Genomic DNA, 15303 nt, shown 5'->3' with positions numbered 1-15303 from the left:
GAAACAATAGAAATAATACATAATAGAATAGAATAGAATAGGCTAACATTAATGCAGCAGAACAGAAAATGACAGTCCCGACTAGATGGGGGGAATAGGAGTAGAATAAAATAGAACAGAAAATAAGAAACTAGATGATTTGACCAGCATAGAATGGAATAGAATAGAACAGATGAAGAATGTGTACAGCTGAATAGAAAAGAACAGAATATAAAGTAATAGAAATAATACAGAATAGAATAGATGAGCTTAAAAGAACAGTTTGATTTCAGCAAAACAATACAAACATTTCTCATCATCTTGTCTAATAAAGACGAGCCTTTTTTGCCCCATTTCTACTGAACTACAGCAGTGTTTAAGTCTGTGGATGTGGCTCGGGTAAGTCTCAAAGAGAGAATCCCTCAAGAGCAAAGCTCGCATGAGACTGTTCAGGTCACGGTGCGTGTGTAAGGTCACGTGTGTTTCTGTGTTGAGTCGTTCGTGTCTTTATCATCCGCTGGGACTCGCGGTCGACACGTGCACCTGGTGTGTTTGAGCGAGTACGAGGTTAAACGCATTAGCGGAAACGTCATGGCAAAGTTAATGGAGCGGCTGGCAAAATAACAACGGATACATATTGAAATAAAAAACATGCGCAGTCCCCTCGAGATACACGCTGATTATTCCTTACATGAGCTGGAGGTAATAACACCGTGACAGTCTGCTGCCGTTCACACGCACACACACACACACACACACACACACTCGCCTACTGCCCTACTGAACGGTGAGCTGAGATTCAGTCCCTGAGGAGCTCAAGCTCAGGAAAACAGCACAAACTCCATGAACTCCTACAGCAGGAGCTTTAGATCTTCACCATTTACAGACGCTTCGTTAATCTGCGACTGGTGACCCCTGACCTCACGACATCAAACACAGCCCAGACACTCACTGAATACAAGAGACCAAGATAGAATAGAATAGATGAAGATAGAATAGACAAAGAATAGAATAGACAAAGACAGAATAGAATAGACAAAGATAGAATAGAATAGACGAAGATTGAATAGAATAGATGAAGATAGAATAGAATAGACAAAGATAGAATAAAATAGACAAAAGATAGAATAGAATAGACAAAAGATAGAATGGAATAGAATAGACAAAGATAGAATAGATTAGACAAAGATAGAATAGAATAGATAAAAGATAGAATAGAATAGACAAAAGATAGAATAGACAAGACAAAGATAAAATAGAATAGACAAGGAATAGAATAGAATAGATGAAGAATAGAATAGACAAAGATAGAATAGAATAGATGAAGAATAGAATAGACAAAGATAGAATAGAATAGACAAAAGATAGAATAGACAAGGCAACGATAGAATAGAATAGACAAAGATAGAATATAGACGAAGATATAATAGAATAGACAAAAGATAGAATAGAATAGTCAAAGATAGAACAGAACAGAAAAGATGAAGAATAGAATAGAATATATGAAGAATATAACAGAATAGACAAAGATTGAACAGAATAGACAAAATAGAACAGATGAAGAATAGAACAGAATAGACACAGATAGAATAGAATAAGAATAGAATAGACAAAGATAGAACAGAACAGAAAAGATGAAGAATAGAATATATGAAGAATATAACAGAATAGACAAAGACTGAACAGAATAGACAAAATAGAACAGATGAAGAATAGAACAGAATAGACACAGATAGAATAGAATAAGAATAGAATAGACAAAGATAGAATAGAATAGACAAGACAAAGATAGAACAGAATAGACAAGACAAAGATAGAATAGAACAGAATAAACAAAGATAGAATAGACAAAGATAGAATAGAATAGATGAAGATAGAATAGACAAAGATAGAATAGAATAGATTAAGAATAGAAAAGAATAAAATATAATAGAATAGATGAAGATAGAACAGAATGGATGAAGATAGAATAGAATAGACAGACAGATTAGAATAGACGAAGATGGAATATAACAAAATAGACAGACATAATAGAAAATACTAGACTTGACTAGAATAGAATGGAATATAGAATAGAACAGAATATAAAATAATACAAACAATACAAAACAGAATAGAACAGAATAGAATAGAATAGAATAGAATAAAGAGGACTTAACAGTCTAGACTATATGGATGGGTATACAGTAGAGTAGAACAAAATAGAAAATAAAGAATAGAATAGAAGGATTTCAGTGCAGTAAAACATATAGTAACTGTCTAGACTTCATGGGTAATGAGTACAGTAGACTAGAATAGAATGAAATGGAACAGAATTGAACAGTATAGAGCAGAGCAGATAAAAGTAGACTAGACTAGAGCAGAGCAGACTGCAAAACAGACTAGACTATTCTACTCTAATCTAGTGTCAGACTTAATCTCGACTTCTCTATTTACATGCAAAGCAACCCTCTGAGCAGAGAGACGGACACACACACACACACACATACACACACACACATATCCACAGGTTTTATAACAGCAAACACAGTAATTACAGCACAAGCGCTCGACATCTGGAGCCTCCTCCGTCTGTATGTGAGGCTGGAATACACATGCATATCGTCACAGACACACACACACACACATAAACATACATATATATAACACGAACCCCACGGGTTCCGCGCTTCAGCGACGCACGAGCACGGCAAACGACCAAACACCCGCTTCAGAACATTCCCAAACATCATCTGCCTCTCAAACGCGCGCGCGCACACACACACACACACGATGAACAGTGAGCAGTGATACCGGCTCTCCGCTCGCTCCACACAGGAACAAAAGCTTCTCCATGGAGTCTCCTCGTCCTCACCGACATCTATTTCGCGGGAACTCGGAGAGAAACGAGCATTTCTATAGCAACCAGTCAGTCGCCATGGAACGAGTTCTCCAAGGATACTGTGGAATGATGCTCGGTGACGTCACATGCAGCCCGTTTGATCATCTGTCTCTCTCTCGTGCTCTCTCTCTCTCATGAACACACATGCAACACGCACACACCAACCAATTGCATTCCACGTCATGACACCTGTCTCTCTCTCTCTCTCTCATGAACACACATGCAAACAGCACGTTACACACACACACACACACACACCAACTGCATTCCTCGTCATGACACCTGTCTATCTCTTAATTCAATTAAAATGAGCTTTATTGGCATGACTTGTACAGTATTACCAAAGCATTGGCCATTACATAAGCAATGAACAAATAATCAATAAAGTCAATAAATCAATCAGTAAACAAATACATACATTTATATAAACAAGAAATAACAAGAAAAATCATTAAGACATGTTTTGAACAAATGTTTGACATTAATTTCTTTGATTAATATGGGTCATAGATAAGAAAAAAAAACTTTTATTAATAAATATTAATACAAATATTAGATATTTACACATTAAATATTTATTTTATACCTACATTTATACTGTATAAAGTATAAATTGAAAAATTATAGTTTTATTACATTTATATGCATACATTTATTTATATATAAGCCTATAAAAGTAAATACATACTAAATTTATATTTATATTTAAATGTATACTATATAAAATAACAATTTTCCTAACATATAGCCTATTCATATTTTGAATAAATAAATTAAAAATATTATAATTTTAATTAGAGAAATGTATATAGTATGAACTTAAATATAAAATAAGTATAATGTATAAATGCTGATATAAAGAGGCAAAAGCAGTGTTTCTGCACACTGAACCCCTCCAGAAGTCCTGTGGGTTATTCCCTGTCGAGCGACTGTTAAATGACATTAAGTCAAAGGCAAAACACATTAGTGCAGCGACGCTGTGAATTCGGTTTGAAAAAAAAAACACATTAAAGAATTAATTGCTAATTACTCAGAATGACTCGTGAATGATTAGACGACTAACTAGTGAACATTTAATGAAAGTCAGAGCCAGGAACGAGTGCAGCGCAAGTGGCCCGGGTTAATTAGGTCATTATCCATCCGAGAAAAGCTGAGAAAACAATTTTCTGCTCCGAACGCTCGAGTCTTAATCAGCTCAGATCTGACAGAGCGACGCGCGCGTCAGTGAGGGCGTTAGGGGGGCGTTGTGTGACCATAATGATGACAGGAATAGCTGGTGAACGCCAGGCCTTGGAGCGAGATGCAGAAGCGTTGAATAATGGCGCGTTCAAGTCATCTCGTAAAGATCGTATTTACGAGTTGAATGTCGTAAATACGAGTGGGAAGCTCGGGATTTTCTGGACAGATCTTTACGAGTTGTGGGCGTGTCAGTGAGAATCATGGCGGAATACCACAACACTTAAAGGTATTTATCAGTGATATTGTCAGGCTTTTCTATCTACAGCGAAGTAAGCTAATTGCCTGCACAGAATATGATAGCATTATAATATAACAATATATCATGTAACGAAAAAGTTTGCAGGCTTCATAAATTAATTAAAAACATAAAAAAGCAAAGCACACCTGATGCACATTTCTTTGTTCTGCATTTTTTGTGTAATTTGTTAAGAGAAAGTACACTCTGACGAAAGTGACTTGAACGCACCATTAATCAGCTCAGATCTGACAGAGAATGTCGCGCTCTCATGACGCGCGCGTCAGCCACAAGTGAGTGCGTTTGGGAGGCTTTGAGTGAATGCGCGTTGTTAACCATTTATAATGATGACAGGAATAGCTGGTGAACGCCAGGCCTTGGAGCGCGATGGCAGAAGCGTTGAATAAGTGTCCCACTTTCCGCTTTCAAACGCGCCAACGCGCGACGCGGGGCGAATGACAGGAGAGGAAGGAAAGGGAAAAGGGCGAGTGCCGGTTCCGGACGCTGTGAAGTATATAAATGGAAATGGAACAGATTGAGAGGAAACTTTGGCACCTTGAGGTAACGGTCCGAGTGCCCAAATGTCCCGCCCAGGCCGCGCGCCAAACTGGTCCGCGTGTTTCCCAGCAGCACGAGGTCTGAGGAGGAGCTCCTCGCGCTCCAGTCCACGCGTAACCCGTCGCCAGCTACTGTGGGGAGAGAGGATCGAGCTCAGCCAATCAACACTGACCCCACGAGCCAACGAGCCAATGCACACTGCCATGGCAACCGCACCATCACCATCCCACTGATACCGGGGTGATAGATAGATACCCTGGACCACAAAACCAGTCACATGGGCCAATTTTTTTTAAAATTGAGATTTATACATCATCTGAAAACTGAATAAATAAGCTTTCCATTGATGTGTGGTTTGTTATGATAGGCCAATATTGGTCGAGATACAACTATTGTAAATCTGGAATCTGAGGGTGCAAAAAAATAAAAACATTGAGAAAATCTCCTTTAAAGTTGTTCATTTATGTTGGCGATTGTGCAGCATTCACTCACACAAATACATGTTTTATATATTCATGGTAGGAAATTTACTAAATATCTTCATGGAACATGATCTTTACTTAATATCCTCATGATTTTTGGCATAAAAGAAAAATCGATAATTTTGATCCATACAATGTATTGTTGGCTATTGCCACAGATATACCCGTGCGACATGTGACTGATGACGTGGTCCAGGGTCAGTACTGACCCCAGCCATGGCAACCACATCCTCCCCATCCCCATCCCACTGATACTGGGGTGTTATACTACATTATAGATGGATAGATACCTAAAATATCTGATTGCTATCTATCTATCTATCTATCTATCTATCTATCTATCTATCTATCTATCTATCTATCTATCTATATACATACATTTTATTATAGGCTATGTAAATAAATGCAATGATAATAATATTATTAATATATTTTTAATTATATAATTAATGTGAATTCATATAAATAATAGTATAATATTAAATAATATTAATAGCAATTAATAATAATATAATTAAGATTATTATTTATATAATATCCCAGGAGCAATCCGATATTTTAGGTAGCTATCTAGATATAAACATTAATAAATAAATAAATCTTTATATCTAGATATAGCTAGCCTACCTAATATATCTGATTCATACTGGGATATTATATTAATAAATAATATTATAAGATTAATTATCTATATAAATTAAAATACAACAGCAATAATAATTTTATGTATTTGCATATAGTAAATTATACATTTAAATTACAATTAAAGACAGACATATAGACAGATATATATTTTATAATATTTATTTCTATTTAAAGCTAGCTACATTTCTACTGGGATATTATATAAATAAATAATAGTAATATTTGTATTAATTAATGTTACTTTAATATAATTATTAATATTATTTAATATCATAATAGTATTTATATTAAAATATTATGGTTGTTATTATTATTATTGTATTTATTTACATATAATAAAGTATATAAGAAATAGATTTAAATAGATATAGACAGACAGTGTGACGAGATGTCCTTATCCCTTTTTATAAATACATTAAATTCAAATAAAACTGAGCACTTTCCTATAGTATAAAATACAAATCTGTTGCTTCCTCACACTAATGAAAGGCGAACTGAACACATTTATCCTGCATGTGCATAATTGCACAAATGATGGAACAACAGTGTTTTTTACAAGTATATGCTGATGCTTTATTGGCTGTATGTTATAAAAAATGAACAATCTTGCTTTTGGAAATCATCAAATCTAAACCTGACTTCAGGAGTTCAACTGAGGTCGGATTCATTGTATCCAAAGTTCAAAAATCAATTTAAAAACAACCTATTTCTCATGTTTGTTTGTTTTTTAATCATAGTCATCTGGCCTCCCTAACACTAACAGTTTCAGCAGATCTGATCACTTCTCTTGATCAGTTCATGCAGACCGTCATCTCTCTAATGCACTCATGCATTAACATGCAGTCAAGATGCAGGATCACTTACATCCTGTGGACAAACACAGAGTTTAGTTATCTCCATTCATGTATTGCCACACAAACATGCTCCTTCTTGATCCGGAAAACTCTAAACTGACGTTCTGGATTCACGTTATGCAACAAGAGTTTCAGAGGAATGAAGTGTGTCGGGTCAGTCGCATGGAGAAAAGACCAACATTCATAGATTTTTCTATCATTCAATTTGATGCACCAGCTGGAGCATCTCTGATCCTGATCGACTGACACACACGTCACACACACACAGATCCCAACGGATCAACACCACAGGCCTCCTCACATCTAATGTCACACACACACTCCCTCAGGTGAGGCTTATTAATGCGGCGAGACGTCATCACACGCCACAGATGACATCATTTCCTGTGTGCGTGTGTTCCCAGTTCATTAACACATACATGTTGACTACATTCCCATGGGAAACGACAACCATATTCTGCATATTTTATGAGCATTTTATGTTGAGAACTTGGACGATAACAATAGCGATAAATATTTAAATCGTTCTAAATGTCAAATTATAGCAGAATCCATACCGCAATTATAACGATAATGACACAAAGTAATGATATTGTTGGACTTATTTTTTTTTTCTCCCTGATGAACCATAAAAACATTGACAGCCAATCAGAATCCATCCTGTTTTAAAGAGCTCAAGCATTTAAAGAGACAGACGGCAAAACTGCATTGAATGATTATAGTTATAGTTTTCATCCTTGGTGTCAGAACAGGCCTCAAGTCATATTTCATCACAAAATCATCCAAAAAAAGAATATAAATTACATTTTACATAAAGAAAATGAAGCCTAGGTGTAGGACCATTTAACAATATTAAAAATCTATATTTATCATTTATCGATTTGTATAATATCATGACAATTAACCATTACTGGTTAATTAACCATTACTGGTTAATTGTAACTCATTGCTGTAATGGCAAAAAAAAGTAAAAATTAATATAGAAAGACTATATATACAGTATCAGCATTGAGAATAATTAAAATGACAAATTTACAAGTTAAATATCGGGACACATTATAATCATGATAATTTGGACATTAAATATCCTTAATTGTCATGAAAATAATGTCACAATGCAAACAATCGTAAAATAGGTTTCAATTTTATTTTTGCAAAATACAGTCAAACCAGAAATTATTCAGACACCATATATAATCTTTTACAATTTGTTTGCTATTGGGTGCAGGACACTATAGTTCATTTATGTAAGTTAGGATAAGTTTCTTTTGATTTCAGAGATGAAATATGAACCAGGCATATGCACTCCAGATGATCCTTTGATACATTAGAAACATTTGTGACTATCTCTGTGAGCTTAAACCACTGTGTGTGTGTGTGTGTGTGAGTAAACCTGAGAGAGATAAAGGTCAGAGGTTAAAGCCCTAAGGTTTTGCTCGCTCTCCTGCGCTGCGGATCCGTGTCCCCTACCGTCCCGTTAACACCCCGGGCTCAAATCGTGTTGGGTTTCACCTGATCTCAAACCTCTTTCCTAATGAGGGTCAATAAAACCCAATACATGCAGACAATACTAACAGTGACTGATGACGACGGCCGCGGAGGTCTGGACTCCAGCAGGGGTGTTAGTTTCTCTCAATGACACCATTTCACTTTTAACTTAATCTCATGGAAGCGTGCCAAGAGCTCATCCACTCACCGGCCACTTCATTAGGTACCCCTTGCTAGTAGAGGGTCAGATCCGCTTTCGCCTTCAGAACTGCCTTAATTCTTCATGGCAGAGATTCAACAAGATGCTGGAAACATTCTTCAGAGATTCTGGTCCATATTGTCATGATTTTATCACACAGTTGCTGCAGATTTATCAGCTGAACATTAATGATGTGAATCTCCTGTTCCTCCACATCCAGGAGATGCTTTATTGGATTGAGATCTGGAGACTGTGGAGGCTGTTTTAGTTTAGTGAACTCATCGTCATGATCAAGAAACCAGTCTGAGATGATTTTGTGACGTGTGTGTTTATCCTGCTGGAAGTATCCATCAGAAGATGGTCTACTGTGGTTATAAAGGGAAGGACATGGTCAGCATCAATACTCAGGTAAACTGAGGCGTTTAAACAACGGTACTAAGAGGCTCAAAGTGTGCCAAGGGAAAATCATCACAGCATTAAACCCCCAGCAGCCTGACCACTGATACAAGGCAGGATGATCCAGGCTTTCATGTTCTTTACGCCAAATTCTGACCATCTGAATGTTGCAGCAGAAATTCAGACGCAATGTTTCTCCAATCATCTGTTGTCCAGTTTTGTTGAGCCCGGCCTCAGTTTTCTGGTTTTCAAGGTTTGACGTGTTCAGAGATGCTCTTCTGCGTTCAGAGATGCTCTTCTGCGTTCAGAGATGCTCTTCTGTGTTCAGAGATGCTCTTCTGCGTTCAGAGATGCTCTTCTGTGTTCAGAGATGCTCTTCTGCGTTCAGAGATGCTCTTCTGTGTTCAGAGATGCTCTTCTGCGTTCAGAGATGCTCTTCTGCAGACCTCAGGTGTATCAAGTGCTTATTTGAGTTACTGTTGCCTTTCTATAAGCTGGAACAGTCTGGTCGTTCTCCTCTGACATAAACAAGCCATTTTCACTCACAGAACTGCCGCTCACTGGATATTTTCTGTTTTTCGGTCCATTCTCTGTAAACCCTAGAGATGATTGTTTCCTTTCTTCCCCATTCTGATGCCCAACTTCAGTCGTCAAGTCAAGTCAACTTCATGTATATAGCACTTTTAACAATATAGATTGTTTCAAAGCAGCTTTAAAAATATAGCAGATCGTCTTCATCATGTCTACATGTCTAAATGCATTGAGTTGCCGCAATGTGATTGGCTGATTAGATATTTGCATTAATGAGCAGTTGAACAAGCGTACCTAATAAAGTGGCCGGCGAGTGTGTGTATATATAGAGATGGACTTTTTATTGGGAGGGTCTGTGGCTCTTACATTGGAGAAAGTGTAACGACTAACTTGGATCATGTGTGCCTTGATAACCAATCACATCACAGCCTTGAGGTTGTGACAGTCAATCACTGTTTACCATAAATGAACGAGAAGTGCCGTAAACTAAATCATACCTGTCCCGCAATTGTCCGTGACTTCTCTTATAAAACAGCATTTTTTCATGTAAACTCAATCCAGAATTAATATTTATGAGCAAACATGTTGAAGATTAGCGAAGAGGCTGTCGATTCATTAAATGATAAGCTATTTCCTCACAAAAGTGGTTTATTAAGGGTAGTGAAGCCTCTCCTCTCATTGACATCCATTAGAAAAACGGCCTCTGGTCTCCTTCCCTGCGTATGTATATTTAGTAGAGCTGCAACGGATCGTAAAACTCACGGTTCGGATCAGATTATGGTTTTGAGTCACAGATCAGATCATTTTTCAGATCAGAAAAAAATAAAAAATAATAATAATAATAATTTGGTGGGTTGTTTGGGGAATGTAACTTTGCTTTCTTTGCAACTTTGCAAAGTATCTCGATACCAGAGCAAAAACTATTAGCCTTTAATAATCAAATATTATTAAAGACAAGTGAATAGTCAGTATTAAAATAAGAACAAATACAAAAGTTACAAGCATAGATAAAATCCAATATAACAACGTAGCAAATAAAGTAAGGACAAACAGCAGTATTCAGGTACAGAAATGTAATCATTAAATGTAAAATAACACTATAGTGTTCACTGTATAAATTAAATATAGATTAATGTTTGTTAAAGCTGTGTTTTGTTATTTGATTGATATTAATGATACAGACAGCAGAAGGTATTTATAGGCTGCTGTCACTTTAAGAGCTAATGCACTGATACTGATACATGTACGATTTCTTTCTCGTCTGTTTATGTTCACTTAAAGTCCCCCTGTGGTGAAAGTAGATTATATGTCTATGTGGTGTTTTTAATATGCTTTAAGACAAAGCATGTGTAAATTCATAAGTCGACAGCATTGCTGAGTATTTTCTCCTTAAAACTGCAGTGAACCAAAGACAGTCTCAAAAACACGCTTTGAAATCGCTGGTGTTTCTGACGTCACAAACTACCTTGTAACCAATCAGATCAACGTGTGATCGTCAACCAGTGGATCTCTGAGCTGAGTGAGTGAGTGGAGGCGGGGCTCATTTGCATATTCATAGAACCGCACATACTAAATGAGGCAAGGGTGTCGAGTTACAGTCAAGATATTTTAAGACATGAAGAAAAAACATTTAAATATGTCATTTTGGTGATCAAAGATACGACACGACGTGACTACGTAGACTATGACTACGACATAACCGACTGTGTTCATGAGAATACTTGCTTTTTTAACATCATTTTGTGTATGTGTCCATTCAAGCGCAAGGAGACGCAAAGGAGAAATCAATTCGAGCACCGAATTGATTTCTCTTGCGCTTGAATAATTATTTTGTATTATTTTGTACATGCATGTATATATTTAAGAAAAATGTGTTATTTTATATAATAATATTTTTATATTTATATATAAAATAAATTATGTATAAATATATAATATATACAGTATATACATAGAGCTGTTTTAGTGAGATTCTCTCTGGATTAATGTCAGATTGATTGCCAGACCTGTTGCTGAAAATATTATCTTCAATAACATCAGTAGCATCTCTGCATGAAATCAACAGGGCGCTTTGCTGACTCACCGACACGATTTTACAGACGCTTAGTTCTTGCGGAGTGACCCACAAACAAATCAAACAGAAGAACCACCTGATGAGAGCCAGACTGAGAGATGAAAAATTATTCTTGTGTCCAAAATCCCTGGTCCTCTAACACACGATCCTCTCTAGCAAACCGTATCACATCCATCTGGTCGTCGCCCCACGCCGGGACACGGAAAGACTCCAGGCCACCGGTGGACCGGGCCATCTGGGGCCGGAGAGATGACCTCACTCAGTCTCGATATACATGAAGCTCTTTCATGAGCGTACGCTCCGTCCTTGTCCTGATAACCGTACCGAGACGAATCTCCCATCCTTGTCCTTTCCAGGGTGACAGCACAACTTATAAAGCGTGGCTGTTCTCAGGTCAAAGCTGATGCAATCTGACTCCGCTGAAACTGTTTCACACTCTTATGGAGGTCATTATTCCTGCAATTCATTCAATGCAATCTGAATTGAATTGGTTTTTATAATTGATTAATTTAGTAACAGACACTGTTGACTGACTCAAGCTGAAAAACAACACTAATGTCTTATTTAGAGCTGCTTTACAGCAGAATTTGAATTTGCATCAAACTTGACCAAACCAACACACTGAAATCCTTTTACTTTGACTAAAATTTAGTCAGTATCTCCTCCAAGAGCTTTAAAGCTACAACCAACAATCTCGGGTCAGACCTTCAGACTTGTCTGACTTGGGTTGTTATATCTTTTCTAAATGATCAGACTTACGGTTTTCATTAAATGGACAATCAAACCTACGAAAAATCCTATACACTTACATTGAGGGGGTCAAAACTTTTATACAACAAATCTAATAGAGTATTTAAGCTTCATCCACCAATTATCTATCAATAGCAAAGCCTAGCAACTATGATGCTAAAAATTACTAGACTACAAATAAGCTAAAAATGTGCTAGCAACAGGCTAATTCATGTTAACAGTGCTAAAACATGCTAATTCATGTTAACAATGTGTTAAAACTTGCTAACAACATGCTAAATCATGATAACAATGTGTTAAACATACCAGCAACATACTATTTCATTATAGCAACATGTTAAAACTTGCTATCAATGTGCTAATTCATGCTAGCAACATGGTGATTCATGCTAATAACGAGTTAAAACATGCTAGCAACGTGCTAATTAATGCTAGCGAACTTGAATGTCTAAATGTCACACTAAATTGTGTGTAGCATTTAATTGCAATGACATTTCAAACATTTTCAAAAAAATGAGAGAGTCTTATTCTTCTGAGAGTGATGAAAGTAAAGGTTGTGTGGAAAGCTGTTATATGAATATGTCTCTGGGCGTGTTTTATGCAAATTACTACCCAGGTGAAAAAGACGTACTGTTAAATGTATTAAAAGTGCATTAAAGTATATTTGTATTGTACTAAAAACATACTCAAGTACATTTTTTATATATTTAATAGTACGTCTTTTTCACCTGGGTAACCTTGTGCACAGGTCGCTTGTTTAGAGTACATTAACTATAGAATGAGGTTAAGAACAAATTCATGTGCATACGTTTGTGTTGTGAATTAGTTCTTCTGTGGGTAAAATACAAATAATTCACACAATTATTAGTATATGAGACCCAACATATCTTTATTTGTGTCTTTGAAGACGAACTAAAGTCTCAGGTTTGGAACGACATGAGGGTGAGTAAATACATGCACTATCATTATCACTTTAAAATATTTTTTTCTTAGTCTGAAGAACATTTTAATAATCTAAAGAACGTTTTTCTATTATAAAGAACCTTTTGTGGAGTGGATGTTAAAGGTTATTCATAGAACCAAAAATGCCAACGAAGAACCTTTATTGTAAGTGTAGTTTAACTCTTCACAGATAAAGGAACATGATCAGTTATCTCTCCTGTCTCGGCGAGGATGCCAAACCTTAACCGGCACGTTTATCAGCAATTAACGGGGCGATTCTCACGTGACAGGAGTAATGGCGCGTGCAGGTTTTGTATGGCCCCGGTATCCTGATATGTCATTAATAATTACAGCACGAGATTAAGAAACGATTTGCGTGGTGAAAATAAATCTGAGGCCATTTGTTCGAGACTCTCGGAGTGGAAAGGCGTTGGATTTAGTTTTTTCCGTAGGCCTACTCGTTTCTTGTACGGATCGTGGGGGAAAGACCTGGACGTTAATCATGATGGACAGAATTAAATTAACATCAGCGTCAAGCACTATTTGCATGTATTATTTCTTCAAATATGGACACTTTTGACCCTGTGCACATTTTTGTATTTTTTTTTTAAATACACTTTTCAAATTCAGTACATCATGCAACTTAATTTCAATGACATTTCAAATATTTTTGGAATAAAAAAACGAGAACTGGTTTATTCACTCATAGCACTATTTAAAATTTATATATAAAATCATTTGAAAAGTAACAACAATAAATAAACGGATTGGACATAATTAAATTAACATCAGCGTCAAGCACTAGTTGCATGTTTTATTTCTTCAAATATGGTCAAAAGTGTCCATATTTGTAGAAATAATACATCTATGCTTGACGCTGATGTTAATTTAATTCTGTCCAATTCTGAATGTTTCCAATTCACTTTTAATGTGACCTTCATAAATTCTGTTAGTTTGGTAACACTTTATTTTACAGTGTCCTATGTTACATGTAGCTTACCATAGTAATAACAGTAAATTATGCATAATTACATGTAACTAACCCTCAACCAAACCCTAATCCTACCCTAACCCTATAGTAAGTACATGCAGTTAATTAATATTACTCAGTACTTAAATATATAATTACACTGTAATAATGACACTTTAAAATAAAGTGTAACCCACTTTATTTTACAATGACGTAGTTACACATTACTACATGTAGGCTACTTACTATAGTAATAACTGTAAATTATGCATAAGTAACTAACACTAAACCAAACCCTAACCCTAAAGTAAGTACATGTAGTTAATTAATATTACTCAGTATTTGAGTAAGTACAATGACTACGTAACCTTAAAATAAAGTGTAACCGTTAGTTTTACTACAAATCAGTCTCTAAGACATAAAAGTGCTGTAGTTGAAGAAACACACTCATACTGACACTGTACTTGTCGTCGACATGCTGTAAACAAGGGCAAAGCGCTGCTGGTTCGCTGCATACTGTACATGCATCACTCCTGGCGCACACACAATGAAGCACAAGCTTCTGTAATGTAACCTGAGTCGAGGACCAGCATGTGATGAACGAGCACTGATGCAGTTTAATGCAGATTCATGCAAACCCTCCGATCAGCTCATACATGCACTCGCAAGCACTAACGAGGAGGGAAGAAAAGCCTGCAGTTTGTGCATCTCCATCAGAAGTGTGTGTGAGCTGCAGTCGAGCTCAGGTTTCACACGCCTGTGTTCATGCTCAGAGGAAAACAGATTCTCACCGACTGGCGTTCTGGAGGCGACACAGCCCATGCTCGGGTATTACGCGGACACACACACAACATCAACTGATGGAAGACGCATTATGCTAAGAAGCGCTCGCGTATAGCCTTCCTTCCTTCCTTCCTTCTCTCCATCTCTCTCTCTCAATCATCCCGTCTGCGCTAGTTTCTGAACTCCTGCGCTTCTGGAGGATGAAGGAAAACCCGTTCTCACAAACACACACGGACTAAACCAGCGTTCCTCACAAATGCAAAGACTGAACTGTTGTTCTCCACACACACACACTAT

General features: G+C 36.7%; 1 protein-coding gene across 6 annotated transcripts in view; it reads right to left on the bottom strand.

The window, feature by feature from the left end:
* The window catches only part of fam131ab (family with sequence similarity 131 member Ab), a 38825-nt gene that overhangs the window by 22369 nt on the left and 1153 nt on the right, over positions 1-15303 (bottom strand). Inside the window, exons 1-2 of one of the 6 annotated variants that reach the window (XM_084125704.1) lie at positions 15015-15258; positions 4890-5023 (exon numbers count right to left, since the gene is read on the bottom strand). The exons of 1 other annotated variant lie outside the window; for it this stretch is intronic. In XM_084125704.1, coding sequence (XP_083981830.1) covers positions 4890-5023; positions 15015-15045 — 165 coding nt within the window. In that variant the 5' untranslated portion in view covers positions 15046-15258. Of the gene's footprint in view, positions 1-2772; positions 2943-4889; positions 5024-15014; positions 15259-15303 lie in introns of those variants that run through there. 4 more of the 6 variants (XM_084125705.1, XM_084125709.1, XM_084125707.1 and 1 more) reach the window with 4 other exon arrangements.

This window comes from Abramis brama, assembly GCF_963993115.1.
Source record: "Abramis brama genome assembly, chromosome: 10".
Classification (NCBI taxonomy): Eukaryota; Metazoa; Chordata; class Actinopteri; order Cypriniformes; family Leuciscidae; genus Abramis; species Abramis brama.
This window is presented reverse-complemented; position numbering and strand designations above follow the sequence as displayed.